The following is a 20,693-nucleotide window of genomic DNA, read 5'->3' as shown; positions in this document are numbered from 1 at the left end:
CTCAAGACGTTACTTACTATGGAGCTTGGAGCCCAGAACACTGAGAGGAATTCATATTTACTGTGTTCCTAATCTGGTTTTAATGAGTCTTTAGGATTGCAGGCCATGTGAATGAGCTTCCTTTCACATCTATGAAAAAACCTTTATGGATTTTGAGAATTTTATTTTTGTCCATTAACAAGAGTTACTGATGTTATGAGCTGCTGCTTCTGGTCACTGTGGCCAAGGAATTTGAGTCTTCCTTCCAGTCTCTTGCTTGCCTTCAGATTCTGATCGAGTTTGGGGTAAATGTTAAATTGCCAAAATGGGTTGTTTTGGAATCATGTCAGAGTTAAAGAGAAATAGATCAATCTGAAGTGGGAATCAAAGTGCCCAGTTCTAGTTCTGATAGAGATGGGATGAGGCGTGCATGACTTGTTCATGGGGAAGGGAGTTGGTAATTCAAACGTCAGGGAGAGGTTGACCCCAATGGTCTATAAAATTTAACATGCCTGAGGCAGTGCTACACAAGCTCTGACCCACATCACATTTGTGTAAGGCAAACACTCACCCAGAACCAAAATACCATATTGTGTTGAGACCCAAAGCATAATTCAAGGTAGAACAATGAATCTCACACAAAGGCCATTCATTGGTGAACTCTGGCCAGTGGAGACTAATGGTGCTGGGGTAGGGCAGGGTATCACATGGGAAGCAGAGAGAGAGGTTAGCAGGAGGGACACAATCAGAACTTTGGTCAGCAAAATGATCATGGAAGTTTGCAGCAGGGAGAAGGTTGGGGATGGATTCAAGGCAAATGTTTAGACAAGGTCAATGAGCTCACTGTAAATGAAAGGAGAATGCACAGGGCCATCCTAAGAAAGATACCAGAGCAGATTACTTGCAAGATGACGAACGCCTCATAAATCCCAGCAGCATCCAAGTAGGTTAAATTCCTCACAAGTATAGTATAAGCAGACATGGGCACTTTTGTAAGAGTTTTCTTTGCCCTGTGAAGCATGAGCCATTTGAGGACCATACTGTTGAGTTGTGTACTCCACGCAATTTCTGGACTTTTTCAGCAGAGGAGCCAGAAATCCCTAGCCTTCTGAAATCCTGCAGCTGAAACCAGGCAAGAAGGGTTCAAATTGAGGAATAATGTCTTTAGAACATTGCTAATGGAACAGAGTAGGTCTTCCCAGTCCAATGGGCTATCCAGTAACGATCCACCACCACACCACCCAGATGCTCCCTTTGGGTCCTGGACAGACTCCCAGACATTTCTTTACTAATCAGTATCTGCTCCCCTATTAACCTTCAGCTGGTGCACTGGGGACCATTCTCCATCTCCCTCCCTGTAATATTTGTGGCCCAAAATACCGGAAGCAGGTGAAAGAAATACGTTCAACATTGTTGCATTAATTTGTTAATGTGTGCCAATTATGATCATTTGCTAGCATTGAGAGTGTCACTGACATTGCCCTGAAACATAGAGGAAGGAAGCTGGCATGACCATGTCCCGGCTAGAATCAGGGTTCATCGTCTCACGCAAGGCAGATGGAAAATGCTTTCTTGACTTCGTGGAATCTTTGGAGTTCACTCCCATAAGTCACAGGAGCAGAATTAGGCCAATCATGATTGATCTATTTTCCCTCTCTCTATGCCATTCTATTGTCTCTCTCCATTGCATTTTACGCCCTTACTAATCAAGAACTTATCAACCTCTGCTTTAAATTTACCCAATGACTTGCCCTCCACAGTCAGCTATGGCAATAAGTACCACAGATTCACCATCATTTGGCTAAGGAATTTCCTTTTCATCTCTGTTCTATAGGGAATGTCCTTCTCCTCTGAAGCTATGCCCTGTGGTCCTTTTCTCTCCCACTATTGAAAAACTCCTCTCGACATCCTTTCTATCCGCACCTTTCAACATTTAGTAGGCTTCATCTAGAAAACCCCTCCCACCCCTCCTTCCCATTCTTCTAAACTCCAGCAAGAGCAGACCCAGAGCCACCAAATGCTTCTCATAAGTAACCCTTTCATTCCCAGGGTCATTCTTGTAAATCTCCTCTAGACTCTCTTCAATGCCAACACATTTTTCTTTGCTATGCGGACCAAAGCTGCTCACAGTTCTCCAAATGTAGTCTTAGTGCCTATAATAATGCCTTATAAAATCTCAGCATTATATCCTTGATTTTATGTTCTAGAACTCTTGAAATGCTAATGTTGACATTGTATTTTCCTTCCCTATTATTGACACAACCTGCAAGTTTCTATTCCAGTTTCTATTCCAGTTTCTATTTGCATATTTTTATTCTTATATGGCATGTAGAGCAATGAATGATCATCACCATTCCAATATCAAACACCTGCCTGCTGTTTGTACTGCAGCCAACTGTAAGGATTACAGTCTGTTCCAACAGCCCCAAGTCAGACCACAGCAAGTGTTGTGTTTGACAAAACATTACAGAGATAATGCTGATGCCAGGAGCATGCTCAAGGTTCTCAGACAGAAATCTGGAAATGCTGATATAAACAACTGAAGAAAGAAGGGATCCGCTTTGCGTAAGGATACTGACAGGCTGTAGGTACAATAGCCCGATGTCTCACAACACCAGTTTCAAGAAGAGCTATTTTCCTACAGCCGTCAGTTTCTTGAACCCAACAACACAACCCTAACCTTCCCTCAGCAATATATATGTATGCCTCAGACTTTGGCACAGTGCTTTATTTCTCATTGTGGAGCGAGATTGAGCTAAAAAAATCTGACAGGAGTAAAGGATGTTGGAAATGGCGAGCATGAAACGCCACAGGGGAAGGGTGTGGGACATGTGGCAGAAAAGGAGTGCCAGGGGCTGTGGGGGGCATGGGTGCAGACACATTCAGCCCTGAGACACCAGGCACAGTCATTTGATTCCAAGCAATTGGTTTATAGATCATTACAGAATGTCTCTCTGGTGCTTCCCACTCCCTCCCCTCTCCCTTCCCCATTTCCCAACCATAATTCCCCTCTCCCTGCCTCCTTTCCACTCTCAGACCAGCAGCCGAGACCCATATCAGAATCAGGTATACAGTAGTGTATATAGTTCACATATAATTTATATTCTTGATGGGTTCTATATCTACATGCCTGTGAATCTACAGTATGCAGATTTTTCTTTGTAGTTACCGTGCACATATCAGTAAACTTGACAAATTACCGAAGCTAATATAACGTGTGTGATAGTTGTGAGCCATATGGATATTATATCATGGTGGAATCCTGATGGCTTAAGGTGTGTGTCCTCTGCATTTTGATCAACTGTTGCAGATGTTGTGAGTGTTCCTTCAGCTAGCAAACCACAGATGAAACATGGACATACCAGGATGGATGAATAATTGTTATTGAAAATGGAGTGGTCAAACAACACGTGACAATAGTCCCTACTTTTTAATGTATTCCCTTTTCAGGATGTGAGCATTGGTTGCAAGGCCATTACTTATTGTGCATGCCTAATTGCCCTCGGGAAGGTGGTGAAGAGCCGTCTTCCTGAGCTGCTGCAGTCCTTTGGATGAAATGATTCCTATGGTGTGGTTGAGTAGGGAGAGTCAGGATTGAGATCCGGTTACAATGAAGGACTGGCAATATACAGGTTTCCCCCACCATCCCAAGGTAGAGCATTCCTATGAAACGGTTCGTAAGCCGAAATGTCGTAAAGCGAAGAAGCAATTACCATTTATTTATATGGGAAAATTTTGTGAGCGTTCGCAGACCCAAAAATAACCTACCAAATCATGCCAAATAACACATAAAACCTAAAATAACAGTAACATATAGTAAAAGCAGGAATGATATGATAAATACACAGCCTATATAAAGTAGAAATACTTCTCTACAACGATTGCCTGCACAGATCTCCATAGTGAAAATCTCACGCAAGCGCTCTCGGCAGAAAATCTCACGCAAGCGCTGTTGGCATAAACAAACTCTCCAGTAAACTTTAAGCTATGAGGCTGCCAAATCTACCAAATAACATGTAAAAATACACAGCCTATATAAAGTAGAAATAATGTATGTACAGTGTAGTATCACTTACCAGAATCGGGAAGACAGCTTGCCAAGCACACTGATGATGGTGTGTTAGACTGAGTCGTCGCAGGTTGGGTGGTGCAGTGGCCCCCACCCTCTGGGCCACCGACCCGATACATTGCCACAAAGAATGCAGCAGTAGCCGGGAGGCACACAGCACATCTTTAAGAAAAAAGCCAAAATAAACATGCTAATTAATTACGCGTCGGTGGCACCTAATTAATTAGCTTGTTTATTTTGGGTTTTTTCTTAAAGATGTGCTGTGTGCCTCCCGGCTACTGCTGCATTCTCCGCGAATCGGTACAGTATCTGTCTGGGGCCCGGGTGTTTAGGTGGTGGGACACGGGGGTGTCATCTCATCGTCGATCAGGGCAGGCAGCTCGAAGATCGAGGTTCGTCGTCTGCTGTGGCTGATGTGGAAGGCTTGCTTGACTGCTGAGCCTCGAGCATTTTTCTATCATACAGTTCTTTGTAAGGACTCAAACCATCCTGCAAATATCCCCTAAACCTACGTATCCTTTCAAAATTAACGTTGTACTTTATCATTGCAGCGAAAATCTCACACAGTCACTTTCGGCCCGTTCGCTACTGCATTCGGTTTCGATTGTTATCCTTTCCTCTTCCAATTGCATCAGCTCTTCATCTATCAGTTCTTGGTCATGGGATGCCAAAACCTCTTCAACATCATCTTCATCAGCTTCCACAAGCCAAACTCACTTTGTCCTTGCTTCGTTCACCACGATCGAAACACTTAATTATATCTAGTTTTACACTAAGTGTAACACCCTTACGAGCTCTTTTAAGCTTTTCCAATACCATAGAACTCATCTTGCTAACGGCTGCTTAATACAACGTATTTAAGCAATGCCGTTCTGAATCCGGGAGAGAGCAGCTGCTCGGGATGCACGCTGCCTTTTATCACGCGCTGATTTTTTCGCACGCTGCCTTTCTTCATAACAGTGAAAACACCTTCTGAAAGCAAAAACAGGGTACTAATGTAGGTCTTTCATAACAGTGAGGTTTCGTAAAGCAAACGTTCGAAAAGCGGGGGACACCTTTATCCGCATGTCAGGGTAGTGGGCAAGATGGAGGGAAACTGCAAATAATGGTGTCCTCGTGCTGCTGCACTTATCCATCTTGGTGATAGAGGCTGTGGCTTTGGGAGCTGCTGGTACCTCAGAGAGTAACTGCAAAGCATTTCATAGATACACCGCACACACTCATTGTCAATGGTGGAAACATTAAATATTTAAGCTTATAGCTGGTGTGCCAACAAGATTAAAAGTAAAAAAAAACATAATGAATCCCAGAAATACACATCAGATCAGGCAACATCCATGAAGAGAGAAATAGAATTAACAATTCAAGCCAATGACTTCTCGTCTGAAGATGGGAAACATGATCTAAGATGCCAAAATAGAGGAGAGGAAGAGAGAACAGGAGGGTAGGGGTTGGCCATGATAGGGTGGAGACCAATACTGATGGGATGGACAGGTGGGTTGTTTATGAGGGGATGAGCTGCTTCTGCCATTTTTAAACCATGGCTTCTGGTTTTAAATTCTAAGTGAAAGCATTTTTCTCTCTAAACTATTGGTTCTTAATATGGTGAAAGTATCTAAAAATTAATCACCCCTTATCTTGACAAGTATCAGATAATTGTGCAAGCTGTTCTGGCAATTTAACCTTTAGTGACTCCACAAGGATATTCTAGTCATCATACAGCGTGGATTTTATCATTGCTTTTAGCTCATCATGTATGGACTAACTTGGTCTGCATATTACTGCAGCATAAAGTCTAGCCCTCTAGACAAAATGTCATTAACCTTATTGGTTACTTTCTGCACAAGCACTACGGTGATTTACTGTATGTGCATTAGTTTGTAGTATCTCTGGACCTCCACTGTTTTGTTTTGAGATTTTCACCATTCAGGAGGTGTTCTTCCCTGCAGTTATGCTTAATCAAAAATAATGCATTTAAGATCTGAATGTTGTAAGCTCAATATGACAACAAGCAATGACAATTGTGAATAATACATGAAAAAATAGAAAATTGGAAAGGAAGGTCTAATTTTAATATTCTTTATCGCTCGTAAAATCAGGTATGATAACCAATATGATAGCTCCTCAATATGTGAGAATTCATAATTCTGCCTTACTGGTGTGGTAATAGTAACAGAGTTTAGAACCTTACAAACCAGTGGAAATGTTGTCGTTAAGACATTTTCATATGTGAATTGTATTGTTTGTCACTGCTTTGTTGCCAGAAAGACACACTGAACACTATTAATCTGTGGATTTTGTTTGTGCAGGACTGGCAGATTTTCTGGACTACTATATGTCATTATTTATACATTAAATAACTTTTGAATTCACTTCCGTTAGATAATATATGGTTCTATAATATTTTTTTCAGTAAGCCTCTTAAGATTCAAGACGGTGCAGGAAACAGGGGCCTAATAAGTTTGAATGGTGTGTGGGAATTAGGCCCCAATGTGCTTTAGGGGAGTGCTGTCACTTGGACAGCCAGATGTCAGACTATTGGCATTTCCAAACAGCCAGATTTTAAAATATTGATCACAGCTATCATGTGAAAAAACATCACAGCCTGTATTCACAAGGAGGCTTGAGGTAAATAACATGAAATCCTCTTGTAATTTTAACTGAAGGACAAATGTTAGAAAAATATAGAGTGAACTATGGTGGAGGGGACGATGCGTAAAGTGAGAGGGAAGACCACCTTCTGTCAATGATTATATAGGATCTTATACACTACAGCAGATACAAAATCTAGCCCCAACATCATACTGAATAGTAACACCCCTGACAACAGTCATGTACTGCAGTGTCAGCCAAATAGCAAATGAACCTGCGCCCTATTGACTAAAGTAAGAATACCGACCAGGCTCATGCATTTTCTGAAGAAGTTTTCTAGTTTCTTGAACACAGGACTATTGCAATGAATTGCATGAAGTGTCTGCACAAACTAAATAGGTCCAGTCATCTTTAGTGTCCCTGCATTCCTCTCAGAGGCCTCATGTTTATTTTGTTTAAGTTAACTCCAGACCTTGAGATCTTCAGGCAGAACAGCTCTTGAGAAATATTCAGAGAACATTATACTTTTGTCTTTGGCTGGTGGTCAATTTTGATTGGTAAATCTAATTTTAGCTTGTAATCCCAGAAACCTGTCAGCTCAGTTTACTTCTCTGATAAATAGTTTATTTAATTCTGATTGACCAACAGAATCTTAGACTCCCACATATGAAACTGTGTCAAAAGGAGTGATATGTTTTTGCTGGTCCTTTTGAATAGATAACAAAAACTCAGATATTGACTGTATCCTTATTAATCTCACTTTCTCTTTTTCTAGCATGTCCTTCAATTTATCTGCCCACCTACCCACCTATCATCCCTTTCATGAATTCTGCAAGTGCAACACCCGTCTCCTTCGTGAACACAGAAGAGAAGTGTTCATTTAAGGCCTCATTTATGTCAATTTATTTATTCTGGCTTCAGTACAAATTGTCATTTTTGGTCTCTAACGGACACCATTCTATCCCTCGCTACCTTTTTGCCCTTTGCGTACTTATAAACTACTTCGGAATTTTCCTTTCTCGTGTCTGCCAGCAATATTTCATGCTGCATCTTTGTCTTTCTAATTTTGTGTTTGAAGTACTTCTCTACACTTTCTATATTTGAAGGGCCTCCTCTGTTTTCCATCCTCTATACCTGCCACTTGTTTTCCTTTCATTTTCCTTTCCAAGTCCGCAGTATCGCTTGGCATCCATAGTTTCCTTGATCAGTTGCCCGTTCTTTTCATCCTAATGAGAAAACATTGGCTCTAAACTCTTATTATTTCACTTCTGAATGACCCCCATGAGTAGTTGCTTCCAGTTTACTTTGCCAGCCCCTGCCTTTTGAGGTTGAATCGATTGTTGGGCCCCAGGATTTGTGATCTATATCAATAGGTTGGCTGAGAGGACCAAATATCAAATTTCCAAGTTGGCTGATGATACAAATCCATCTGGGATTATGAATATGGGGAAGAATGTAAAAGGTTTCAAGAGGATGCAAGTGAATTAAATGAGTAGGTGAAACCATGGTATTTCAAACATACTGTGAAAATTACGGAAAACAAGTTGATTCTTTCAAAGGTATGGGAGTGCAATTAGGAAGGCAAGGGAAATGTTAACCTTTATTACAAGAGGGTTTGGGACAGGAGTGAATTTATCTTTCTGCTGTTATATAGGCCACTGTGTAGCAGTACCTGAAGTATTATGTTTTGATCTATTTACCTGAAAAACAGCAACCAAGAACAAATCGCAATGAAGAGTCATTAGACTGGTTCATGGGATGGCAGTTTTGCCAGGCAAGGAGATTAAGAAGAGCAGGTTTGCATTCTTTGGAGTTTCGAAGAATGAAATATTATCTCATTGAAACTTAGAAATTTCTTTCAGATAGATTCACGGGCGATGTTTTCCTGGCTGAGAACAATCCAGAATCAGAGATGATAATCTTAGAATAAGTGGTGGGACGTTTAGTATTGAACTGAGGATAAATATCTTTTGCCAGGATTATAACACACACAAATGTTGGAGGAACACAGCAGGCCAGGCAGCATCTATGATGAGGAATAAACAGTCGATGTTTTAGGCTGAGACCCTTCATTCCACCTCATCAGTCTTGAGGATGTGTTTTGGCCCGAAATGTCAACTGCTTCTCCATTTCAACAGATGTTGCTTGACCTGCTACATTCCTCCAGCATTTTGTGTGTGTTGCTCTGGATTTCCAACATCTGCCGAATCTCTTGTGTTTACGCTTCACCTAGAGAATGGGAAATCATTGGAATTCTTGTTTAAGCTTTGAGTTCACTCAGAACAAAGATTTATCTTGTTTCACTATTTATTTATTTTGTAAGATACAGGTATTTTATGTCCTTGTACTGAATTGCTGCCACAAAACAGCAGGTTTCACATCATATAAGATACTGATAATACAGTAAACCTGATTCTGATTCTAATATAGATTTCCGCATGTGTTGGGGATTAGGGGATACGGCAGTAGTATAGGAAAAATGGCATAGAGGTAGAGAATTAATGAATGGTAGAGCAGGCTCAAAGAATCAGCTGGCCATCTGTTGCACCTTGTGTATATTATTCTTATATTCCACCAACAAAATTGGGAATGAAGATATTGGAATTGAATTTCAGAAATGGATGAAACACGCAGATTCTTTGCTATTACCGTACATACTCAGCACATGTGATTGATGTTGACTTTGTATGAAATATGACACATTTACTTCTGGATTTCATCTTTGTAGAAAATATATTCCCCTTTGTCCGGATTTTCAGAGGGTGAATACATCAATGGCACTTTATTGAACTTTGCTTGAAATTTGAAGTAGATTTCCTGACAAAATGAATACATTTTTTACCCTTTCCGCAAGTTGATAAGCATTTATGAGTTTTTCAACTGCTAAGAAAAAAATGCTAAGAGTTTTTGGAACATTTTGTGATAGTGCTTCACATGGTATACATTTAATTCACAATCTGGGAGCCATCTATATGTAAGTGGCATAAGAGATTTATTTACCTTGATTCCTATTTCCTTTCTGCCCTTATCCAATCCTCTGCTCCCTTTCTGTCATCATCTTCTGAAATTTGGGTAATAATAGGCAAGTTTTCCCAAATTTTTCAGAGAAATTTGGATCAAGCATTCTCGACAAACAACAAAACAGAGTAAAGTGGTCTTCCCTATCTTATATTTATTAACCATGATTAAACAATTGTTTTCAGATATTTTGTTGTCAAATCTCTCGTTTTATACCTTTTACTGAAAGAAATACAATGTTAATTTAGTACTGCAAAAATGTCCTAATTCTCTGACAATAGTAGACCGTTTTTAAATAGATTGCTCTCAGTTTGTCTTACCAAGAGAAGCTAGCCAACTTGGCTTTGTACTCTTTGGAGTTTGAATAATGAGAGTTTATATTATTCATCCTAATGGGGCCTGACAAGTAGATGTTGGTATATTTCTGCTTGGAGTAAAATCACAAACAAGGGAACACAGTGACAAAATAAGAGGCCAGTTATTTGAAACTAAGACATGTGCAAGTTTCTTCTCTCACCGGTGTGAATTTCTGGAATTCCCTGCCTCAGAGGCTGCTGGAGGCATCATCATGAAATGTGATTAAGGTGAAGATATAAATATTTGAAACATTGAGGAATTAAGGATTGTGAGGAATTGGTATAGAACAGTTGAGGCTAGCATAGATCAGTTGTGAACATGTTGAATAGCAGGGCAGGCTTGAGGGGCTAAATGGCCCACTCCTATTCCGTTTTTTTTTGCGTTCTTGTCATTTTAGAAACCATGAAAACTAAACTCAGATGCATCATACATGCTATCTCATCTAAGTAGAACTGAAGTATGGCAACTCACAACACATTGAGGAACTTAACAGGTCGGGTAACATCTAAGGTGGGAAATACACATTAGAAGTTTCAGGTCAAGACCTTTCATTTGGACTGAAATTTATTTATTGGAATACAGCACGTAATAGGCACTCCCACCCCTTTGAGTTGCACTGTCCAGCAATCCCCTAATTTATTCCTAGTCTAGTCATGGGAAGATATACAATGACCAATTAATCTACCCAATGACCAATTAATCTACCAACCTTTACATCTTTGGACTCTGGGAGGAAACGGGGAGAACTGGAGGAAACCCATAATGTCACAAGGAGAGCATACAAATGCCTTACAGGCCACGGCAGGAGAAGAAAGAGGGGAGAAAGCCAGAATAAAAAGGTGGAGAGAAGGGGTGGAATAAGAACTGAAGGGTGTTTGGTGGATTCAGGGGAGGGGGAATGTCGAGGGAGTGGAATGTTGACTCAGACCATGAGAAGCCTGCGTTGGGCATTTTCATGCCTTACAAGGCTCAGATTGGAAGTCTGTGTGGGGCACCACTCCTCGCACAGACTACAGCAATATGTGATTCAGTGCCTTGCTCGAGAGCACAAACACGCTGCCACAGCTGAGGCTCGAACTAGCTGTGGATTCGGGTAAGGGTGAAGTAGAATGGAATTGATGTCAAAAGATAATAAGTGATAAGTGGAAGTGACAAAGGGCTGATGGTGATGGAATCTGATAGGAGAGGAGGGTGGGGCATGGAAGGGGGGAGGGCTAAAGTATTTCCATACTGAGGAACAGCTTGTCTTCTTATCTACCAGTCAAAGCAGCAATAGTAGCCTTGAGGAAGGCACCATAACTGAAGAAAATGTGTGGTTGCAGCAAACTTCCCAACTGAAATCACATCGCTGGACAATTTTCCAGTGTTGTTGTGAAGACAGTTATTATGGAACTGGTAAGCATAATTATAATGCAATGGAGATGACGACACTTTCAGTGTATACTAACAATACAATTCTATTGAGAGTTGTCATGTAGATTAATGTATCATTATTTGAGTGGATCTCTTACTTGATAAGGGCTATGTTGTTGTTTTAGGTTTACACTGTATGCTTTGGACAGCAGGGGGAGAAGATCTGAACCTAGTGCAGTCACCATGAGAACGACCTGTCAACTGATTGATGACAGCAAAGCTGAAGGTAAGCAACTTTGTCCTGAGTTAGACTTCTTTGATAAAGCTATTGCATTTTATAGGTGGTGCTTACAAAAATAGCACAGAGTTCACAGTACTTGGGTTTCAGATTTATTGGATTAAGTTTACAAATAGGTTGTGGCACAAAATCAGACAAGAATATAAAAGCAAGGATGTAATGTTGAGATTTTAGAAAGCACTGGTGAGGTCTCATTTGAAGTATTGCGAGCAGGTTTTGGCTGCTTATCTTAGAAAGGATGTGCTGAAACTGAAGAGGATTCAAAGGATGTTCAGAAAAATGTTTTCAGGATTTTACCTCTCTCCCCTTTCAAGATCTTTCTGTCTCTGTCTCTGGAGACAGCTTTTCTACTGATGTCTACTATAAGCCTATGGACTCTTACAGCTACCTGGACTATTCCTCTTCCCACCCTGTCTCTTGCAAAAATGCCATCCCCTTTTCGCAATTCCTCCGTCTCCGCCACATCTGCTCTCAGGATGAGGCTTTTCATTCATTCCAGGATGAAGGAGATGTCCTCCTTTTTTGGAGAAAGGGGCTTCCCTTCCTCCACTATCAACTCTGCTCTCAAATGCATTTCTCCCATTTCACGCACATCTGCTGTCACCCCATCCTCCTGCCACCCCACTAGGAATAGGGTTCCCCTCGTCCTCACGCTCACCCCACCAGCCTCCGGGTCCAACATATAATTCTCTGTAACTTCCGCCACCTCCAACAGGATCCCACCACTAAGCACATCTTTCCCTCCCCACCTCTTTCTGCTTTCCGCAGCGATCACTCCCTACGCAACTCCCTTGTCCATTTGTCCTCCCCCATCCCTTCCCACCGATCTTCCTACAGGCACTTATCCTTGAAAGCGGAACAAGTGCTACACATGCCCTCACACTTCCTTCCTCACCACCATTCAGGGCCCCAGGCAGTCCTTCCAGGTGAGGTGACACTTCACCTGTGAGTCGGCTGGGATGATATACTACGTCCGGTGCTCCCGATGCGGCCTTCTATATATTGGCGATACCCAATGCAGTCTGGGAGACCGTTTCGCTGAACACCTACACTCTGTCCACCAGAGAAAGCATGATATCCCAGTGGCCACACATTTTAATTCCACGTCCCATTCCCATTCTGATATGTCTATCCATGGCCTCCTCTACTGTCAAGATGAAGCCACACTCAGGTTGGCGGAACAACACCTTATATTCCGTCTGGGTAGCCTCCAACCTGATGGCATGAAGATTGACTTCTGTAACTTCCGTTAATGCCCCACCTCCCCTTCGTAACCCATCCCTTATTTATTTATTTATTCTCTCATTCTCTCTCTCTTTTCCCCCCTCTGTCCCTCTTACTATATCTTCCTCTGGTGATCCCCTCCCCCTTTCTCCCTAGGCCTCCTGTCCCATGATCCTCTCCCTTCTCCAGCCTGGTATCCCTTTTGCCAATCCGCTTTCCAGCTCTTAGCTCCATCCCTCCCCCTCCTGTCTTCTCCTATCATTTTGGATCTTCTCCTATTATTTCAGATCTCCCCTTCCCCCTCCCACTTTCAAATCTCTTTCTATCTCTTCTTTCAGTTAGTCCTGACGAAAGGTCTTAAGCCCGAAACATCGACTATACCTCTTCCTATAGATGCTGCCTGGCCTGCTGCATTCACCAGCATTTTTTATTTGTGTTGCTTGGATTTCCAGCATCTGCAGGTTTCCTCGTGTTTGCATTCAGGATTGAATGGCTTGTCATATGAAGTGTGTTTGATGGCTCTGGGTCTGTATTCACTAGAATTCAGCTGAATTAGGGAGTGACCTCATTGAAACCTATTGAATGCTGAAAGACCTTTATGGAGTGGATGTAGAGAAGATGTTTCTTATGATGAGAAAGGCTAAGACTAGAGGACGCAGCCTCAGAATAGAGGAGTGTCCTTTTAGAACGGAGATGAAGAGAAAGTTCTTCAGCCAGAGAGTGCTGAATCTGTGGAATTCTTTGCCACAGGCAGGTGTGGAGGCTAAGTCTTTATGTATAATTAAGGAAGAGGTTGATAGATTCTTGATTGGTCAGGGCATAAAGGGATACAGGGAGAAGCCAGGAGATTGGGGCTGAGAGGAAAATTGGATCAGCCATGATGAAATGGCGGAACAGACTCAATGGGCCAAATGGCCTAATTCTGCCCCTATATCTTATGGTTTTATAGTTGAATACTAGCCGTAATCTTGGGTTGAAAGAAGGTAGTTGATGGTTTGTTATATCATCAGCCATGTTTTCATGGTAAGAAACTAGTAGTATCTTCAGGAATTTCAAACATATATGATACAAAAAATCCAGTCAATTATTCAATGTTATTTTGCAGCCTTTTCTTCCAGAATCATGGATATTATTTGAATTAACAGGAACTTAAAGAATTAATAAATGTGTCTCAATGTGAAGCAGTTTGAATTTGGTTGGGTTGAGTTGTTCTCTGATCTCAGCAATTTATTTGCAAACGTTTTGTCACCTTATGAGGAGACATTATCAGTGCCCTGTTAATTGTGGTGTGACTTCAGATCAGAGAACAACTCAACCCCACCATCAACCACACGAGCTACACATTCTCTGAATTATTTCTGGCCTGAGTTTATTACATAACATTCCTTTTAGGAAATTGTCTGTACCATGCTAGTGCTTATTACTCCCTTTGTTCCTAGATCTATTATATGTAAACTATAATTCCTTCTTAAAATATTTCAAAATTTTTGAAGTTTATTTCAGTTTTTACCTTCATCTGACATGCATTCCAATTTCTGTTTACTGATCTGGAAACGATGTAAATCATCCACTAAAAATAGTGACTTTTCTCTCCGAGTTTCCACTTAGTGAGAATGCTTTAATGTGATTGGTTTCTGATTCATTTGCTAAAATCACTGCTGTTGACGTCAAGGTGGCCTTATGAACTGATGCCCAACAACAACCAATCTCAGAAATGGAAGCATCCACAGCTGAAGATGTCTAGATGGTTGTGAGAATCTTTCCAATGGCATGAATTGTTGCCTTGCAGTTGATGACAAAAATCACCCTTTCTCTTTCCTGAAACGTAGAGTGTGTGTCTTCAGGCTCCTGTACCTGCTCCCTGATGGTAGCAATGAGTAGAGAGCATGCTCTGGGTGATCGGAATCCTTATTGATGGATGCTACCTTCCTGAGGCATCAGTCTCTTTATATCTTCAATAATTATTTCATTCTTGAGTAATAAGTTGGAAAATGAGAAGAGGTATTTGGCATATGGAACTGAATTGCTTATCCCTGCTTGTTATGTTTTGTAATTTGAAATCATTAAGCTAATTCAAAGTAAGACATGGGAGTCTGAAATTGAATCTAAATTCGTGTTTACTTTAAGTGAGGCATGCACATAGTCAGAGTCATACTTTATTGATCCCGGGGGAAATTGGTTTTCGTTACAGTTGCACCATAAATAATAAATAGTAATAGAACCATAAATAGTTAAATAGTAATAAGTAAATTCTGCCAGTAAATTATGAAACAAGTCCAGGACCAGCCTATCAGCTCAGGGTGTCTGACCCTCCAAGGGAGGAGTTGTAAAGTTTGATGGCCACAGGCAGGAATTACTTCCTATGACGCTCTGTGCTGCGTCTTGGAGGAATGAGTCTCTGGCTGAATGTACTCCTGTGCTCACCCAGTACATTATGTAGTGGATGGGAGACATTGACCAAGATGGCATGCAACTTAGACAGCATCCTCTTTTCAGACACCACCATGAGAGAGTCCAGTTCCATCCCCACAACATCACTGGCCTTACGAATGAGTTTGTTGATTCTGTTGGTGTCTGCTACCCTCAGCCTGCTGCCCCAGCATACAACAGCAAACATGATAGCACTGGCCACCACAGACTCGTAGAACATCCTCAGCATCATTCGGCAGATGTTAAAGGACCTCAGTCTCCTCATGAAATCACATGGTAACGTGATGACGTATGTAATTCACATATTTATGCATAAAGAATTATTTAAATTATTTTACACATAATGTATTATTTAAATGAACAGGTTTGCTTTATCAAACAATATATTGCCAAGATTACTCAAATATTACTTAAATATTAAATACACAACATTGCTCTTGTTTTGCATGGTGAATATTAATATCAGCTTTAATTTAGGTTCCACCTTAGTCCCATATAAATCTTTGATAACCAGATGAATTATTTCCAACTCATTTTAATAATCCCAACTTTAAACAAGTCAGATGAATGAAGCTAGCAAAACCTTACTTGATTACAGGATGATGGTAGCAATGGAGGGAAGAGATCTTTGGTAAAACAGAACTCTTTTTACCTTAATTGCTCCCTTCTGTTTATAAAATTAATTGAAAGGCAAAGCTACAGATTAGATTCATTCAGAAGCTTTTCCTGAAAGAAAATATCCACTGTAATTGAAAATCGGTGAGTCTAGATAAATATTGACGCAATAATTGCCGCACTGTAACACTTAATTATGACTAACCCTTCTGACTTAAAATCAGTGCAATAAAATCTTATCTAACGATTTTACAAACTGATTTATGAGGTTGCTTGAGTGAAGCCAGCCGCTTACATTTAGGTATTTTCAATTGAGGGCAGCCAGTCATTTGTCATCTCGATTCTTTGCTGTCTTAAGGATACTTATCTAAAGAGGCTGTGAAAGAAATTAACCACATTGGCATGAAACTGGCGGACTGCTGAGCTTTGAAATTCCCTCACCATTCTCACTATTCTGATGCTGTAAAGCTAACTGATAGAAACCACTTCACATTTTCTTCTAACTGTGCAAGATTCTGCACAGCTCATTTTTCTAGTCTTTTATTATTAAACCAAAAAGTTGATGTGGCCCCATTCTCAATCCATGTCAGAGTTCATAGAGCTAATGCTTGTGAATTAAAAGAAGGTTCGTGACTTGCAAGTTAGGCTTGTAGCTCAGATGGTGTTAGCTGGATTGATGTACAATAAAACAAGTGCATAACTTCACTTCATGAGTACCTTTTTTGAAAAGCTGGACAGCAACTTATATACCACTGTGAGTTATACACAGATTTTTATGGTAAGTAAACATTTCCCCCGTTGCCCATGAAAGCAGGGTCTGACAGAAATGAGGAGGATTTGAGCCTAAACAGTACAGAAATTGTGAAAACTAATTACTGGAGCAGGCAAAGGGGGTTCTGAAACTTTTGCTATTTATTTTACTTCTGAGCTTCATAATGCTGCTTTTGACAGTGGAACTGTTTTACTTTTGTGATGGTGATGGATTTTAAGAAATATGATTTCTTTTGCTATCAATAATTAAGGGCAATAATGGGCCACAGAGAGGGTCTTTTCCAGACTTAAGATTGATGTGCACCCTAACATTAACAAGCCTCTTTAATTCAATAGGAGCAGGGAACCCATTAGCTCAATAGATGATTAAAATAGTTCTATTCCCCTACTTTTGACATTCTTCCCTCGATGGATATGATAGTGCAAGCAGTACAAACAGAAACACCAAGAGAAAGAAAGTCTTGCATTCCTATGGTGGATTAAAAAAAATAAGAGATGCTGGAAATCTGAAATGAAACAAAAGAAAGCAGGAAACATGCCACATGAGAGGCAGCATCTACGGAGAGGGAAATGGAGTAAAGCTTCATGTTGAAAATTTGATACTAGAACTGGGAAAGAGTGCAAAACAAGTAACCGCAGATATTTCTTCTTTCCTAACTATCCATCTAACCTACAACATCAAACTGATCTGATTTTCTCTTGTTCCGTTCTGACGAAGAGATTTGAACTTGAAACTTTAATTCCGATCCTGGTTTCTACCAATGTTACCTCACTTGCTCTGTGTTTCCTGTGTCTCCATGGAGACTTTAGGACAATGAAACATTGCTGTACCATAACAAGCATAACAACCAATCTGTGCACATAAAAATCTTACTATTTTTTGCCTTAGTGGATCAATATTGACTGGGCTATCAAGTAAAGCCACCTTTGGAAATAAACTTATCAGATTTTCATCCACTCACATTGGGGTTCGGTCTGGGCATTGGTTTAATAACCCATCAAATAGACAACACACGTGATAGTGTAGCTCTCTTTCAGGTCAACAGTAGATGCTCAGCGTAACTTTTGCGTTCAGATCCCGTGGTGGACTTTCTAAAATTTGACTGAAACCTTTATGTATTTATTTAGAGAGTCGTGCTCTGCAGCAACCTACCTATTTAAACATTAGTCTAATCACAGGACAGTTTACAATGACCAATTCACCTACTAACTGGTACATCGTCGGACTGGGGGAGGGAATCCATGGTTCATGGGGACAGCGAACAAACTCCTCACAGGGTGGCACTGGAATTGAACTCTGAACTCTGGAATGCCCTGAACTGTAATCGTGTTGCACTAACTGCTATGCTACTGTGGCATCCATTACCATGGTAATAAAGGTCAAATAAAGTGCTGTAAAATACTTGGTAGATGCATAGCTGCATATAGATAATTCCTTGCGTGTTATTGCCAAATTAGCTGAACAGCACAGCCAAGTTGGGTAAGGGCATTCTTCTTCCAACTGTTGATACGTTGCATTCATACCATGTTTGGGATAGGTCTTGGAAAACAATTTCTAATGTTTTTTTGCAGAAATAGCAGAGCGGATATACAGTCTGTTTAATGGCTACACCAGTGGGAAGGAGCAGCAAACAGCCTACAACATACTGATGGAGATCTCTTCACCCATGGTTTATCGAGTGATACACCATTACAACTCTCACTATGAAAAGTTTGGAGACTTTGGGTGGCGCAGTGAAGATGAACTCGGTCCAAGGTAATTGTGGAAGAGAAAATAAATGGCATTAGATCACAAATAACTGATATTCACATCAGTTTAAATAAACTCTCTTGATTTCAGTGGCGTAGATTATAAGAAGCACAGCTCAAGAAGGGGATGTCAGTTTGGGGAATTTGCATTGAAATAGCATGCAGGGAAGTGCCAAAGTTGTCAGTTTTGCCACATAATGACCACAAATGCCGGTCACTTTGGCTTGGGTTACCAGGTGATGAGCCACAACATGTCATCTACACTGACTCAGCAGACAGTTAATCTGATGTCAGTTCTGTACGAACAAACAATCTGCACCAAAAGCTTAGTAGGTCAAACAACATCTATGGGAGAAAAGCAACTGTCACCATTTCAGGTGGGAACCCTGAATCAGGACTGACAATGTGGAAGGGAGATGGCCGGTACAATAAGGAGAAGGGGAGTGGTGAGAAAGGAGTACAAGTCGATCGATGGAATAAGGAGCTGTGTAAATTGTGTCAGGTAGGGTAGGGTAGGGGAGCAGGGATGGAGATAGGAGACAGTGGCATGTGAACTGATGATAGATGGAGGTAGAGGAAGAGAGAGAGGGAAACAGGAAAATTAAAGCAGATGGAGCAGGGTAGGGGGAGAGGAGTGTGAGGATTGGAGACATCTACTGGAGGGAGATAAGCACAAACACAAGTGCATACCAGGGCTGGACTCTGATAGGAAGTGAGAGTGGGAACTATTAGGGAAGAGGGGAATGGTAGCTGGAACCAGGCTGGCAATCTTCCCTCTCCACTCTCAGAACTGAGCAGGCTTTCAACCCGGAACATCGGCAGTTTGCTTCCTCCCACAGAAGTCGCTCAGACCACTGGGTTGTTTTGTTGCTCCAGGTTCCAGTATCTGCATTCTCTTCTGTCTCAATCCATTCTCTATTCTTCTGGATGTAAAATCTTAGAGATATAGAGCCATAAAACACTACAGTACAGAATCCAGCCCTTTGGACCATCTAGTCCGTGGTGAACTATTAACCTGCGTAATCCCAAAGACCTGCATCCCCATAGTCGTCCATACCATACCCCTCCCATCTACGTATCCATCCAAAAGTCATAAATGTTGAAATTGATCCAGCATCTGCTACTTCCACCAGCAGTTTGTTCCTCTCTCTCACCACCCTGAGTAACAAAGTACCCCCTCAGATTCCCCTTAAATATTCACTATTCACCCTTAACCCATGACTTCTAGTTCTAAAAAATAAGGCATCCGTTAGTCTTGCGAGACCATGGATCTGCTCCGGAAAAGTCTTCACTCACCAGGGCGCAGGCCTGAGCAAGGTTGTATGGAAGACCGGCAGTTGCCAATGCTGCAAGTCTCCCCTCTCCATGACACTGATGTTGTCCAAGAGAAGGACAAGGGCCGATACAGCTTGGTACCGGTGTCGTCGCAGAGCACTGTATGGTTAAGTGCCTTGCTCAAGGACACAACACGCTGACTCAGCTGGATCTCGAACTCACAACCTTCAGGTCGCTAGTCGAATGCCTTAACCACTTGGTCACATGCCCACAACTAGAACTAGACTTCTAGTTCTAGTCTCACCCAAACTCAATGTTTTCATTTATCTATACCCCTCATAATTGTGAAAATACCTGTGTTAAATCTCCCCTCATTCTCCAATGCTCTAGGAAATAAAGTACTAACCGATTCAACTTTTCTCTATACATCAGGAACATCCTCGTAAATTTTCTCTGCACTCTTTCAACCGTATTAATATCTTTCTTGTAGCTAGGTGAACAGAACTTCACACAGTACTCTAAATCAAGCCTCAGCAATGGCTCTTCATCTCACTTAAATACTTCCTGTGAGATTTCCAAGTACATATATGTCACCATATACAGCCCTGAGATTCATTTTCTTGCGGGCATACTTAATAAATCCGGAATGGAATAATAACCATAACAGAATTAATGAAAGACCTCACCAACCAAAGCATTAAATTGTAAGAAGGAAGGAGTTTTTACTGATATAAAGCAATAGGCATTTGAGCTGATGGCAGCAATCTTTTGTTTCAGTAAGCTGATCAGCGTTCCAGGCTAAGTAACTGAGTGGTGGATCCATCATTTAGGGTAGATCATGAAACCAACCCCCACACATTCTGATGACTTTACTTCTGCTTCACAGCTGCTTTGGCATGTTTCATAACTCTGTCCTCCTTTGGGTGAGGGAGAGGGGTAACCTCACGCCAATACCCAGTGCCT

General features: G+C 41.2%; 1 protein-coding gene across 4 annotated transcripts in view; it reads left to right on the top strand.

Annotated features, from left to right (window-relative positions):
- The window catches only part of LOC134359927 (astrotactin-2-like), a 1,812,737-nt gene that overhangs the window by 1,743,949 nt on the left and 48,095 nt on the right, over positions 1–20,693 (top strand). For all 4 annotated transcript variants that reach the window (XM_063073791.1, XM_063073790.1, XM_063073789.1 and 1 more), the window contains 2 exons: positions 11,554–11,654; positions 18,279–18,462. In XM_063073791.1, coding sequence (XP_062929861.1) covers positions 11,554–11,654; positions 18,279–18,462 — 285 coding nt within the window. The remainder of the gene's footprint in view (positions 1–11,553; positions 11,655–18,278; positions 18,463–20,693) is intronic.

This window comes from Mobula hypostoma, chromosome 21 (genome assembly GCF_963921235.1).
Source record: "Mobula hypostoma chromosome 21, sMobHyp1.1, whole genome shotgun sequence".
Lineage (NCBI taxonomy): Eukaryota > Metazoa > Chordata > Chondrichthyes > Myliobatiformes > Myliobatidae > Mobula > Mobula hypostoma.
The sequence above is the reverse complement of the archived record's forward strand: the minus strand, read 5'-3'. Positions and strand labels throughout refer to the sequence as shown.